At 45.1% G+C, this 15,283-nt stretch overlaps 1 protein-coding gene across 2 annotated transcripts; it reads right to left on the minus strand.

The window, feature by feature from the left end:
• Positions 1 to 11,854: 11,854 nt before the first annotated feature.
• Positions 11,855 to 15,283, minus strand: MED7 (mediator complex subunit 7). Of its 2 annotated transcripts, none has more exons than XM_066617052.1 (2): positions 14,343 to 14,381; positions 11,855 to 12,983 (listed from the first exon to the last, which is right to left on the minus strand). In XM_066617052.1, exon 2 carries the CDS (start codon positions 12,964 to 12,966, stop codon positions 12,277 to 12,279), a length of 690 nt encoding a protein of 229 aa, XP_066473149.1. In that variant the 5' UTR covers positions 12,967 to 12,983; positions 14,343 to 14,381; the 3' UTR covers positions 11,855 to 12,276. The 2 variants fall into 2 exon arrangements, with proteins under 2 accessions (XP_066473149.1, XP_066473148.1); XM_066617051.1 differs by lacking the exon at positions 14,343 to 14,381 and adding an exon at positions 15,185 to 15,283 and having other exon boundaries at positions 11,856 to 12,983.

The raw sequence follows: 15,283 nt of genomic DNA on the forward strand, positions 1-15,283 counted from the left end.
TGAGGCAGCATTAGAGGAGTGCCTTCTTCCTGCTGTAAATGCATATTTAAAAGACAACCGTTCATCTCCAGGCTGGGCTTCTCACTTCTCTAATTTCTAATCTGCATCACGTGTGACATTGGCCACAGCACACAGTGGTAATTTGTAACTGTGACCAAATATGCCTTTTCCTGTGGTTAACTAAGTGCTTTCTGGACTGTTCAGTACTTGTGTCTGGAAGGAAACTCAAAGAGTTAGTTATGAGGTTTTACAACAAAGGACAAAATGCTCAGCATCACTTCAGAAGATGAAATGTGTGCTGTGCTTCCCCCAATCTTCAGAAATAGTTGAAGATTTAAATTAGTCAAAAAGCGCATGCCAATTACGGCCATCTATTTTTATACCTATGGCTAATGGCAACTGGAAGATTTAGTATATATACATATATACAGACATATATATATTATACACACACACACACATACATATACAGATAAGGAGTTAGGATTAAGGCTCTGAAACTATTACACTTTTAATCATTGGCTTCCTCTGAAACAATTGGTTTTTTTTTAACCAGTCTATGATACAGAGTTCTCCAGTGAAACTCATGAAAGTGAAGAGGCAACATGTTCCTAACTGTGCATTTTATGACACATACACACATTTGTACACCTGTTTTAGTGATTTCTTTGAGCACATAAAATTACTCCCATGTGAGCCAAGCTTTCCCACTCAAATCTCACATAGGGAAATTCTATGCACTCATGAAGTCCACCAAAGCAGAGCTAAATATGTCATTAATTCGCTTCCCTCTCCAGGGAGACATACAGAGAATGACATGAATAAAGTTCTGCTTACTTGGAAGCTCTTGTGTATGCATTTTGTGTATGAGTTTTGTACTAATTGTTTAGCAAGGCAGGTGTGTGTCCCCAAACTCTGACTGAACTTGAAAGCCATCCATTGTTTCTACAGGTCATGCCTCATTATTCACTCAGGTCTGTTCCAGAAGCCTGAGTGGTTAAAAAAAAAGCCAGTGGATACCAAATCAGTGGAAAAATAGCTTTAAAGACCTACTTTCAAGTTTCTTGCTCCTCCATGGTCACCCCAGAATGCATTGGTATAGACACTGTACTGCATTCAGTCACTAGATGGGGTGAATAATGAATCTAGTGGAATGAAATTATAATTCTTTTAACACCACAAAGGTGGGAAATTGGATTTTAGTGCTTTTTTCCTTGTTACAAGGCATTTAAAGGTGGACCTCAGTATCGGTGGTGAGTCAAATCAGTGGATAGCAAAGTCCCACCTGTACTAGCCATTGAAGCTTGCATTCTCATTTCCTGCTCCACAGAAACAAAGTTAATGAATTCCTTTTGCACCTGCTGCTGGCATGGGGTTTTGCAAGGGAGTGTCGCAAACTTAAGGGGGTTTGGGGTGCTCAGAGTTCTTGGTTCTTGAACCCTAAAGCCCTCAAGGCCCCCCTGTTCAGTAGTACTGCCACCACCCTGTACGTGCCAGTGCCTCAGTCCAGGGACACTGAGACCCTCTAGGCTTAATTCTATCCCTTGCAGGCACTGAGCTCTTTCTCCAATTAAAGCTTCAGTCCTCAAGTTACTGGACCTCAATGAGCACTTGGTAGCTTGCTGAACAGCTAGGCAGGATTCTGAGCCTTTGTCCTCCACAGACAATGAAACAACTTGGTAAAAGAGATTTTAGTTTATTAAATATATAAGGTTACATAAGGTTACATAAGGCAGCAAATGCTAGAGGCATAAACATCTAGGAAACATATCAGCAATAAAATGCTAGCTGGCTACCTCTATTAATCCCTAACTCTCACCTGGGTCAGCTACTCTTGTACATAAGAACATAAGAACAGCCCCACTGGATCAGGCCATAGGCCCATCTAGTCCAGCTTCCTGTATCTCACAGCGGCCCACCAAATGCCCCAGGGAGCACACCAGATAACAAGAGACCTCATCCTGGTGCCCTCCCTTGCATCTGGCATTCTGACATAACCCATTTCTAAAATCAGGAGGTTGCGCATACACATCATGGCTTGTACCCCATAATGGATTTTTCCTCCAGAAACTTGTCCAATCCCCTTTTAAAGGCGTCTAGGCTAGATGCCAGCACCACGTCCTGTGGCAAGGAGTTCCACAGACCGACCACATGCTGAGTAAAGAAATATTTTCTTTTGTCAGTCCTAACCCGCCCAACACTCAATTATAGTGGATGTCCCCTGGTTCTGGTATTATGTGAGAGTGTAAAGAGCATCTCCCTATCCACTCTGTCCATCCCCTGCATAATTTTGTATGTCTCAATCATGTCCCCCCTCAGGCGTCTCTTTTCTAGGCTGAAGAGGCCCAAACGCCATAGCCTTTCCTCATAAGGAAGGTGCCCCAGCCCCGTAATCATCTTAGTCGCTCTCTTTTGCACCTTTTCCATTTCCACTATGTCTTTTTTGAGATGTGGCGACCAGAACTGGACACAATACTCCAGGTGTGGTCTTACCATCGATTTGTACAATGGCATTATAATACTAGCCATTTTGTTCTCAATACCCTTCCTAATGATCCCAAGCATAGAATTGGCCTTCTTCACTGCCACCGCACATTGGGTTGACACTTTCATCGACCTGTCCACCACCACCCCAAGATCTCTCTCCTGATCTGTCACAGACAGCTCAGAACCCATCAGCCTATATCTAAAGTATTGATTTTTTTGCCCCAATGTGCATGACTTTACACTTACTGACATTGAAGCGCATCTGCCATTTTGCTGCCCATTCTGCCAGTCTGGAGAGATCCTTCTGGAGCTCCTCACAATCACTTCTGGTCTTCACCACTTGGAAAAGTTTGGTGTCGTCTGCAAACTTAGCCACTTCACTGCTCAACCCTGTCTCCAGGTCATTTATGAAGAGGTTGAAAAGCACTGGTCCCAGGACAGATCCTTGGGGCACACTGCTTTTTACCTCTCTCCATTGTGAAAATTGCCCATTGACACCCACTCTCTGCTTCCTGGCCTCCAACCAGTTCTCAATCCATGAGAGGACCTGTCCTCTAATTCCCTGACTGTGGAGTTTTTTCAGTAGCCTTTGGTGAGGGACCGTGTCAAACGCCTTCTGAAAGTCCAGATATATAATGTCCACGGGTTCTCCCAAATCCACATGCCTGTTGACCTTTTCAAAGAATTCTATAAGGTTCGTGAGGCAAGACTTACCCTTACAGAAGCCATGCTGACTCTCCCTCAGCAAGGCCTGTTCATCTATGTGTTTTGAGATCCTATCTTTGATGAGGCATTCCACCATCTTACCCGGTATGGATGTTAGGCTGACCGGCCTATAGTTTCCCGGGTACCCCCTTTCCCTTTTTAAAAATAGGCGTGACATTTGCTATCCTCCTATCTTCTGGCACCATGGCCGTTTTGAGGGACAAGTTGCATACCTTAGTCAAGAGGTCTGCAACTTCATTCTTCAATTCCTTAATAACTCTTGGGTGGATGCCATCAGGGCCCGGTGACTTATTGATCTTTAATTTATCAATGAGGTCTGAAACATCTTCTCTTTTAACCTCTATCTGACTTAACTCCTCGGTCAGGAGGGGCCGTTTGGGCAGCGGTATCTGCCCGAGGTCTTCTGCCGTGAAGACAGATGCAAAGAACTCATTTAATTTCTCTGCCATCTCTAAGTCTCCTTTTATCTCCCCTTTCCCTCCCTCACCATCCAGAAGGCCAACCGCTTCTCTGGCGGGTTTCCTGCTTCTAACATATTTGAAGAAGCTTTTATTATTCCCCTTAATGTTGCTGGCCATGCGTTCCTCATAGTCTCGCTTGGCCTCCCGTATCACCTTCTTACATTTCCTTTGCCACAGTTTATGTTCCTTTTTATTCTCCTCATTAGGGCAAGACTTCCATTTACGGAAGGAAGCTTCCTTGTCCTTCACAGCCTCTCTAACTTGGCTGGTTAGCCATGCGGGCACCCTCCTGGATTTAGTGGAACCCTTCTTTCTTTGCGGTATACACCTCTGCTGGGCCTCTATTACTGTTGTTTTAAGCAGCCTCCATGCACTCTGGAGAGATTGGACTCTTTTGACCCTCCCTTTCAACCTCCTTCTAACCAGCCTCCTCATTTGGGGAAAGTCTGCCCGTCGGAAGTCAAGGGTTTTTGTTAGAGATTTGCCTGGTATTCTTCCCCCAACGTGCATGTCAAAACGGATCGCAGCATGATCACTGTTCCCCAATGGCTCAGTAACGTTTACATCTCTAACCAGGTCCTGCATATCGCACAATATTAAATCCAGAGTCACCTGTCCTCTGGTGGGCTCCGTGACTAGCTGCTCTAAGCCACAGTCATTTAGCACGTCAAGAAATCCGGTTTCCTTATCGTGACCAGAACACAAATTGACCCAGTCAATATGAGGATAATTGAAGTCCCCCATGATTACAACCCTGTCCCTCCTTGTCACCTCCCTGATCTGTTTCCTCATTTCAAGGTCCCCATCCGATTTCTGGTCTGGAGGACGATAGCACGCCCCCAGTATTACATCGCTGCACAAGCCTGGTAATTTAACCCACAGAGATTCTACGGTGGAGTCGGACCCATCTTCAATCTCTACTTTGCTGGATTCTATCCCTTCCTTAACATAAACGGTCACCCCACCTCCAACACTCCCCTGCCTGTCCCTCCTGTAGAGTTTATATCCCGGGATTGCGGTATCACACTGATTCTCCGCATTCCACCAGGTTTCCGTTATGCCCACTATGTCAATGTTTTCCCTTGTCACCAGACATTCCAGTTCTCCCACCTTTGCTCGTAGACTTCGGGCATTCGCATAAAAGCATTTATACACAGAATGCCCCAGGATGGGCTGCTTATTCGCTCCTTTGTCCCCGCATCCTCTCAGTGTGCCAAACCGTCTATCACATCCCATCACGCTACCTTTCCCAATTTATTCTCCTACTCTGCCTTTGTCTTGTTGTTCTCTAACCTCCCCATCCTCATCCCATAGGGATGAGGAGTCTCGAACCGGATGCCCCTCGGCTCCTGTCGGCCTTCCCCCAGGGATCAGTTTAAAAGCTGCTCTGCCACCTTTTTAATGTTATGCGCCAGCAGTCTGGTTCCATTCTGGTTCAAGTGGAGCCCGTCCCTCTTGTACAGGCCCCGCTTGTCCCAAAACGTTCCCCAGTGCCTAACGAGTCTAAACCCCTCCTCCCTACACCACCGTCTCATCCATGCATTGAGACCCCTGATCTCCGCCTGCCTAGCTGGCCCTGCGCGTGGAACAGGTAGCACTTCAGAGAACGCTACCTTTGAGGTCCTGGCTTTCAGCTTCCTGCCTAAAAGCCTAAATTTGGCCTCCAGGACCTCCCAGCTACACTTGCCCACGTCGTTGGTGCCGACATGCACCACAGCCGCTACCTCTCCCCCAGCACTGTCTACTAACCTGTCTAGATGAGAAGTGATGTCCGCAACCTTCGCACCAGGCAGGCAAGTCACCATGCGGTCCTCACATCCGTCGCAAACCCCCCTCTCTATGTTTCTAATAATCGAATCCCCCACTACAAGAAGCCCCCGACCCCCCTCCCGCTGAGGAGTATCCCTAGTGCGTTCGGATACGGGCCCATCCCCTGGAGAAGGGGTCCCCCCTAGGGGATTGTTTCCCTCCTCTCCAGGATGACGTCCTCCAGTCCCGAGACTTCCCACCCGGGCAGCTAAGGAGCTGCACGCCTGAGGTTGGGACGAAGCCTGATCGTCCCCGGAAGCCTCCCCACGGTCCTCCTCTGCCTGCCTGCGCTTCTCCAGGTCGGCCACCAAGGCTTCAAGGGAGCGGACGCGTTCCCTGAGACCCTGGAGCTCCTTGCACCGAGGACACACCCATGACTTATGCCCCAGAGGCATATAATCATACATGTAGATTATATCTTTTGTAGATCTTTTAGCTCCAGGCTACCTGTGAGGCCAGATGCCCATGGTGGACAATGGAGCTCACAGCGTGCAGGATGTTGCACCCAAAACCTCTGTCCAAGAAGGAACCTGGACACACCCCTTGCACCCTCATTATTATACTTCTTATGCTAATAGTACTGAGGTGACTTCATACTTATTTAGACTGTCCAATCAGAAACTTTTGAGGACAGAACCTTCTCAAAGTGGGCCTGGCTGCTAGCCCTCTTAGTTCTTACCCCTCCCAACTGGAGATCCACAGCTGCATTTCATCAGCTTGATAAGGCGCCTTTCTGTCTACAAAGGTGCTACATTCCAATGGGTTGTAATTCTTGTTTGTCCTTTCTGGCCAGCAAAGGAGAGACAACAATCTTTTTGTTTGTTTACTCACATTCTTGCAGCCAGGAACTGCTAGCTACTTCTCCGTTACTGACTTAGTTTGGTTCAGGCTCCACATGCTAACCAAGGCCTAACATGTACATATTCACGACAGGGAGGAGCATTTGGTGGGCTGTGTTCATTTGTAGCAACTCCTTCTAAATAACGACATTGATACTATGTCCAAGTATAAGGCAGAGCCAGACGCCATTTTGAAACAAGTGCTCTCTATGATGTTGACTTTTTTTAAAAAAGTCTTTTAAACAACTGCTATGGTATAGACCCTGGAGAATTTTCATACTGGTTACAAGAACTGTAATGAAATTTCTAGCTTTCACTTCCTACAGAACAACCCTGTACTAGTTTAATTTACTGTAACATAGTTTATCCAAGACAGCCACAGCCACACCCTCATAAACAAAAAAAGAGGAAACTGTGCATTGTGGATTTCAAGAGGAGAGTGTCATTTATAGCTTTGCTGACTATTTCTTTCCAATTAAAGGGCACAGACAGATGAACATACACAGAATATGTGTCAGAGAGCAACAGAAACAGACAGTTTCCCCTGTTTATTTAGAAAAGGATTAGCTGCACACTTTCTTAGCAATTACTATATCTGTACAGTGGCTCTTCCAGTGACAGTCAATTTACAATAGGGATTCAATAGCTTTGAGCTGCATCTCTAGCTCAGGAACAGGAAGGGCTCTGATCCCTTCTCTTTATGCCAATAAGCAATCTTTAACAGTCATACTTCTATTTTTAGAATAAAAACAATTGATAATTAACCTTTGGTAAAGACATAGTCCCAGCATTTTCAGCACTCCTCTGGTTGACTATTCAGAATAAACAAAAGTGCTGATACAGAAATGATCTGTCACAGTCTTGTTGCTGTTTGGTCTAGGAGGGACCCTAAGCCATTATTAGGCAAGGCATATTCTAAACATTCACACATACACTGCAACATTCAATGATAATACTGACCTGCCTTACAAGATTGTTACAAGGAGTGTTGAGATAGCATAAGCTACATGCTTTTAACCTTGTGATCTAAGTGACTAAGGGCCCAATGCTATCCAACTTTCCAGCACTGGTGCAGCTGCAATGCAGCCCCAAAGTAAAAGAAAAAATGTTCCCTTTCTTTGAGGCTTCCATGACTGCCTCACTACTGCAGGGTACAGTGTACACCCCATTGGCATGGCTGCTCCAGTGCTGGAAAATTGGATAGGGCTGGGCTGTCACTCTTCTCTATTAGCCAAAAAATTCATAAATTGTTCCTCACCATAATTGTTCTATTTTCAGTGACCATTTCTTTGGTTTACCCCAACTTGTGTATGTTTATCAAGAAAAACACTGGCAGCAGTATCACTTTCCCTTCATCCCCCCCCCATATCCTTTTGAGATCACTTTTCAGAAACACATATCTAAGTCCACCATTCTATGTTAGCACAAGTAACCCAAACACTGCCCTGTCTGCATAACCTACTTTTCTGGCGTGTCTTCAGTTAATTGGTCCAGAACTAGCTTATTCCTTATTAACCTTGTGCCTTTCCCCACAATTCTACCAGTTTATAGAGATGATACAAGATTTTTCATCCTGGACAAGCATTTTGGGGTTGGGAATGTGGGTTATTTTAGGCTGCAATTCTGTACATACTTACATGGGAGTCCCATTAAACTCAATTAACAGCACAAGCCTATGCTGCCTCAATGCTGGTGCTGCAGCCCCAGCACCAGCAGGGGGGCCTGTGCCACCCTGTGGCTACCAGCAGAGAGAAGGTAAGCACCAAACAGTGCGGGGCATGAGGAGTGTGGAACGGGCGTGGGACTGGCAGATGACTCCTGCACTGAATCCTATCCCTCTCCCAAGCTCAGAAGCCCAACACAGGGCTTCCTGAATTTGTGCAGCTCTGAAAAGCTCCACTGAGCAGCCTGGGGCATTACTCAAGGTAAGGGGACAAATGTCCCCTTACTCTGAGACCTGCTCAGCTCCAGCATAGAATGCAGCAGCGGACATTTGGCACTGGTGCTCCTGTGCTGGATAGGATTGGGTTTTTAGTTTACTTCTGAATAAACCTGCATAGGATTCCACTGTTAATCTTGCCTTTAAGAATGTAAATTAAATTAATTGCTGTATAACTTTTTTCTATATTTTTTTCATGCAGTTGACCACCACCCTTGTATTGGCAACCTTCAGTCTCGAAAGACTATGGTATCGCACTCTAAAAGGTGGTTCTGGCACAGCGTCTAGTGTGGCTGAAAAGGCCAATCCGGGAGTGACAATCCCTTCCACACTGGGAGCAAGTGCAGTCTGTCCCTGGTCTGTCTCCCTGGCTATGGGCCTTCCTTCTTTGCCTCAGACTGTTGGCCAAGTGTCTCTTCAAACTGGGAAAGGCCATGCTGCACAGCCTGCCTCCAAGCGGGCCGCTCAGAGGCCAGGGTTTCCCACCTGTTGAGGTCCACTCCTAAGGCCTTCAGATCCCTCTTGCAGATGTCCTTGTATCGCAGCTGTGGTCTACCCATAGGGCGCTTTCCTTGCACGAGTTCTCCATAGAGGAGATCCTTTGGGATCCGCCCATCATCCATTCTCACGACATGACCGAGCCAACGCAGGCGTCTCTGTTTCAGCAGTGCATACATGCTAGGGATTCCAGCACGTTCCAGGACTGTGTTGTTAGGAACTTTGTCCTGCCAGGTGATGCCGAGAATGCGCCGGAGGCAGCGCATGTGGAAAGCGTTCGGTTTCCTCTCCTGTTGTGAGCGGAGAGTCCATGACTCGCTGCAGTACAGAAGTGTACTCAGGATGCAAGCTCTGTAGACCTGTATGTTCTGTCAGCTTCTTGTTGGACCAGACTCTCTTTGTGAGTCTGGAAAACGTGGTAGCTGCTTTACCGATGCGTTTGTTTAGCTCAGTATCGAGAGAAAGAGTGTCGGAGATCGTTGAGCCAAGGTACACAAAGTCATGGACAACCTCCAGTTCATGCGCAGAGATTGTAATGCAGGGAGGTGAGTCCACATCCTGAACCATGACCTGTGTTTTCTTCAGGCTGATTGTCAGTCCAAAATCTTGGCAGGCCTTGCTAAAACGTTCCATGAGCTGCTGGAGATCTTTGGCAGAGTGGGTAGTGACAGCTGCATCGTCGGCAAAGAGGAAGTCACGCAGACATTTCAGCTGGACTTTGGACTTTGCTCTCAGTCTGGAGAGATTGAAGAGCTTTCCATCTGATCTGGTCCGGAGATAGATGCCTTCTGTTGCAGTTCCAAAGGACTGCTTCAGCAGGACAGCGAAGAAAATCCCAAACAAGGTTGGTGCAAGAACACAGCCCTGCTTCACGCCGCTTTGGATGTCAAAGGGGCCTGATGTGGAGCCATCAAAGACAACAGTGCCCTTCATGTCCTTGTGGAAGGATCTGATGATGCTGAGGAGCCTGGGTGGACATCCGATCTTGGGGAAAATCTTGAAGAGGCCATCCCTGCTGACCAGGTCGAAAGCCTTTGTGAGATCTATGAAGGCTATAAAGAGTGGCTGTCCTTGTTCCCTGCATTTCTCCTGCAGTTGTCTAAGGGAGAATACCATATCAGTGGTGGACCTGTTGGCTCGGAATCCACACTGTGATTCTGGATAAACGCTCTCTGCAAGTACCTGGAGCCTCTTTAGTGCAACTCGGGCAAACAACTTTCCTACAACGCTAAGGAGAGAGATGCCGCGGTAGTTGTTGCAGTCACCCCTGTCACCTTTGTTCTTGTACAACGTGATGTTTGCATCCCTCATGTCTTGAGGTACTTCACCTTCTCTCCAGCAGAGACAGAGGATTTCATGCAGCTCATACAATTAATAATGTAACTTCCAAATTAAAAAATGGTTTATAGAATTATGCAGAAGTCTTTATTTAGTTTACACAACCACAAAAGTTTTTCCTTTAAATTCTTGTGATTATAGTCAAGCTGTTGTCCATCTTTATTTTTTTGCTTTTTAACCTCATTCATGTTTCACTGACAGTTTACTGTATTAACAGTGGAATCCAATGCATGTCAACTCAGAAGTCTGCCAAATCGTATTCACTGGGGCTCACAGAATTTTCTAGCACCAGTGCAGCCACAATGCAGCCCCAAGGTAAGGGAACAAATGTCCCCATACCTTGTAGAGGTCTCTGTGGCTGCTTCCCCACCACAGGATGCAGCACATGCCCCATTAGCACAGCTGCACCAGCACTGGAAAACTGGATTGGGCCCTAAGTGCATTAACTACACTTTAGGTCTCATTACCAAAGTTCAAGGTGGGGTTTAATTACTTCACTGTAGAAAAATGCTAGAGTTTATTTTTAAAAAACCGCTTCAGTCTCATTCAGGTAATTATACACTCAAAAAAATTACCTTTCAATTAAGAAACGGTAGACTGTTTGTCATGACTAGGCAACAAAAGGAATAAATCTTAAGCTCAGTTCTAAGCCTACAGGGTGTATACCAGGGGGGCAAAAAAAACTATAGGAGAGAATGTAAAGCTTCCCCCATCCTCCCAGATGTATCCCTGCTGACAAGGAAAGGGAGAAGCCTGCTGTTCATACCCAATTCTCAAAGAAAAGAAAACTGAATGACCATACAAACAACTATTTAACATGTGCTTTAGATGTGGTTTTCAGTACGTCTTTCACATTACCACATTAACTTTGGAATCTGTGACTTGTATAAAGCGTTTAGTCAAATCCCTACTGCATGACGGTGTTAACACTTACTAAATGTGAGATTTTATAGCATGTCATCCGCATAGGCCAAAATGGTAAGACCGCTTCACATTTATTTTGTGGAGGTGTTTACAGGATGTGGGTAGAATTTCTCTCAAAGTCAGCATCATTTGCTAGTGAGGTGCTGCCCTCTTTTGTCAACTCATAGGAAATTAATTGATAGGTATATAGCAGCATAGATGAAAATTTTAACATCACAAAGGAAGAACAGCACTTACCAGAAAATACAACTGAGTTATTCAATTCTAGCAAAAACAAAATCAAAGCCGTCCATAGCCAACAGTGCCAGTAAGCCATTATATTAAAATGGGTGATCTATTTGCTGATGAATTTGATATTTATCAGCCATCTTCCCATGAAACAGTAAAATAGTAGCTACTCTACGCAGAACAGAATAGCAGCCATAGAAGTGCAACCCAGACTTGGCTCCATATTTTTTCTGTTGCAGAAAAAATGACTTGGCTACATATTTTTTCTGTTGCAGCATAGAGCCATTTCCACATTTAGCAGGTCTGTGATTTAGCTTGGTGTATCAACCTTTCAATTCCCAGTGGAGCAACTGCTTCAGAACATGCTAGACTTTTGTGTTGCCATCTTAGAAAGATGCAGGGCTCATCCTGTAAGATAAGTTTGGAGTGAAAACATCTCAAGTGCTAAAGACAGCTTTGCTCCAGACAGAAGTCTTTTACATATATTCCTTTCAATGCACCAGATAGTCTAGTATTCATCCTTTTAAAAATAAATTTGTTACACACCAGTATCTCTATATGTGCAAAAGCTTAACTGATTCAATTCATACATAAAAAGGTTATGGGATGCTTTCTAATTTCAATTAGATGCACATACCACTGTTGCAGCATTTAACATACTGCTTTTACTCTACTTGAAACAAAGAAATCAGCACGTACTCAAATTGCTCACAGAATTGCCTGTACTCATTTTATTCACATGACTCAGTGTGCACAAACCATTTGTGAAAGTGAAACTTTTTAGCAGAACAGTAAACTGTCTATACTTTTTCTTTCCTGTAAAGGCAAGTCCACAAAGCATGGCACACACTGAAAAGCTACCAAAGATCAGATTTTATTGACCTTTGCAGACTGTTCCACAATTGCTTATACCACTAAAAGAGGGCAGCACAGAAAAAAAACTGCAAACTCCACTAAACATTTTAGCATCAGTTCCATTCTCTCTGTCAGTAAAGAATCAGTGACAAAGAATATCTCATATCTCTTTTTATGTCATTTCATCTATAACAATACACATGGAAGCATCTTTATCCAGAACTTGATCCTTGATGCTAGAGTTCACTCTCTGCAGCTCATTCTGTCCAATACAATTGCTACTGTCCTCTGTGTCCATGGATTCAGTTTTTATTCTTATCCCTCCATCTGAGTGAGGCAAATCATCCGGCAAAGAGGCCAGGCAGTTCTGGATCACTTCAACCACCCGCTCCAAATGCTTCTGGAATCGCTCTGCTGTCTCCAAACGCTGACGCTTCTGCACTTCCATCATGACTCTCAGTGTCTCTCTGGCTTGGTGGGGTCGATATTCATTTATAAGATGATGCACGTGAACAAACAGCAGTTTCAAGTCTTCCAACTTCTCCTCCCGCTTTATGCTCCCTGGGCTCCTTATCAATATATCCAAAAGATCCAAGAAGTTGACCAGAATAGACATGTTGAGTTTTCTTAGTTCTTTCTTATGGTCAAATTGCATGGGATGCAATCGCTCAATGCCTTGACTTTCCAAAGGTCGAATAATGAGATCATCACACTGGAACTGGTTTCCAAACATCATATAGCTATCTTTAATAGGTGGTGGAGGTTTGGGAGCTACACCTTTCCGAATGTTTTCATCAGTATATTCTTTAATATATTGCATCGGAGGTGGAGGAAGGGCACTCACTTGCTGTGGTTCCCCCATTTTGGCAGATGAACTTGCTACAAAAAAAGATCAGAATCTTAGTTAACAAAATTTAAAACGCAACACTGCTGTAGCTTAACACTAGCAAATAGGCAAGCATTTGAAATACTAGAATATCAGTTCCCCTTTCAGACCTACTATGTACCACTGGTTATTATCAAAGATGTTTACTTGCAACTTTGTAAATTCATGTACCTTTTGTGCCAGTTAATATTACAAGCCAGAGTTACCTACCTACCCACCCAAAATTTGAGAAAAGATTCACATACACCAAAAAAAAAAAAAAAAACACATACATTTCTGGCATAACTATTTACAAAGTTGGGAATTTGCAGTACCATCCTAAGCACGTTGATCACAAGGTCATGTTTAAGACAACTGCACACAAGAAATCCTGGGATATTTTAGTGTCTCTCTTTAAACTTGTGAGACAGGCTTTCTGAAAATTTTTCCAGTATTCTAAACTGACTGAGCTATGATTTAGCATGTTTATGTTAAATAAATAAGTTTTAAGAGGAGGACATGTTAATTTCACACACTCTAAATATCAACCAGACTGGCGAGGGAAGGAAGGTGTGTTCAGTAGGTTTCATGCATTAAAAATTGGTCACTTGTATTTAATAAGGTGGCCTGGTCAAGTGTGGTCTGGTGTCTTTATTGGGGGGTGCAAGGGTAAACAGAATGCCAGATGCAGGGAAATGGCAGTGAGATGCAAGTGTTTCATGGTCTTGTGTGCCCCCTGAGGCATCTGGTGGGCTGCTGAGAGATATAGGAAGTTGGGCTGTGGGCCTAATCCAACAAGGCTCTTCTTATGTTCTTATCACAATAGCTTTTTTATTTACTTTCTAGAAGTCACCTGAAAAAAGTTTGCTACAACTTTGAAACTGCCCAGTTACTAATTTTATGAAAAATATGTATTTTGGGAAATAGAAAAGTTAAAAATAAAACAGCACTCCACTAATATCATCCCACAGTCCATGGAATAATTAAGGTTCACCTAACTTTCTGGTTACATGAACAAAAGCTCTGCTCGATCAGCAGCAAACACAGTCAAACTCTCCAAGCAGGAAGTCTGAGTCTGCCTCTCATGCACTGCTATGCTGGAGTGGCTTTTGGAAGACAACAGAAAACCAAAATGTGCTTTTAGTGTAGTATATGAAGCTCTTTTAAAGAGATATACTTCCTCTTGACACCTGCCAGGTGGATACCAGAAGGGAGTGCAGAGAGCACCCCCACCCCAAGTAGTGTTATAGTCTCACTATGGGGCAAAGGAACTAGGAATGCCTGTGCACCAGACATTATTGGGAGAGAGGCAGGCAGTGATTAATATGAACATCTATATACCACACCAAAAGATAATGTTCAAAGTGGCTTACATATCAGAAGCAAAGAGAGGTGGCTTCCCTGGCGCAAAGGAAATCTCTCCCAAACTAGAAATAAAAAAGGAAGCAGTCACTGGGAGGCGTACTACGCTGGGGTTAACAGGGACAACTGCTCTTTAGCTATTGAGTAGGACAATGTTCTTCAACCTTGGGGTCAGGACCACAATGGGGTTGCAAAGCCTCAGTTGTGGGGTCGTGGCAATTTACGGGAATAAAAAAGGTTGAAGACCACTGGATTACAGCATTACTAGGTTAAGGGGGAGGCACCTGGTGTACCCCTTCAGGGAGCAGGAGATTGTGTCCCAGAACTGCTCAGGTTCTTGGCAATTACTAAAACAGCTTTCACTAGTGCCAGGCTTCAGGGCCACTTTTTCTGCTCCTACTACGAATATCTGGTTACAGTGAACAGCGCTGGGAGGGTGTTAAGGGGGCAGGGAGTGGGTAGTGACAGGGGTAGGGGTGGGTGGTTAGGGTCCTGCGAGGGGGGCAGGATCCACAGTGGACCCCAGTCTCATAAATATTTATTTATTGGGGCCATGGAACCAAAAATAGGAGAACCACTGCTTGAAAAAGTACCCCTTTTAGAGCCATGCCTGGGCAGATCTGGGAGAGGCCATGGGTGCAACTGCCACACCAGTGGGGAGCAAAGTCGGGAGCCAGGGGAATGCCCACTGGGTGGGACATTGGTGGCTGACGGAGCTGAGCTGGAATGGCAGGACTACCCAGCAGGCTGACCAGGGCTCTGGAGTGACCAGGGCTGATGGTCCCCACAAGCACTGCGTCCACCCAGGCACCATGGGCAGGTGAGACTGGCCCACCACAGAAGAAAGCCTCACCTGCGCAGAGTGAGGGAGAAGCACCCGCAGCCTCCCACCTGAGCGCCTCTTCCCAGTCTGCACCTGCCGCCTCGCTTTCCGCTTCACTCTTTCCCACTT

This window comes from Tiliqua scincoides, chromosome 2 (genome assembly GCF_035046505.1).
Source record: "Tiliqua scincoides isolate rTilSci1 chromosome 2, rTilSci1.hap2, whole genome shotgun sequence".
In the NCBI taxonomy this organism is placed as follows: domain Eukaryota; kingdom Metazoa; phylum Chordata; class Lepidosauria; order Squamata; family Scincidae; genus Tiliqua; species Tiliqua scincoides.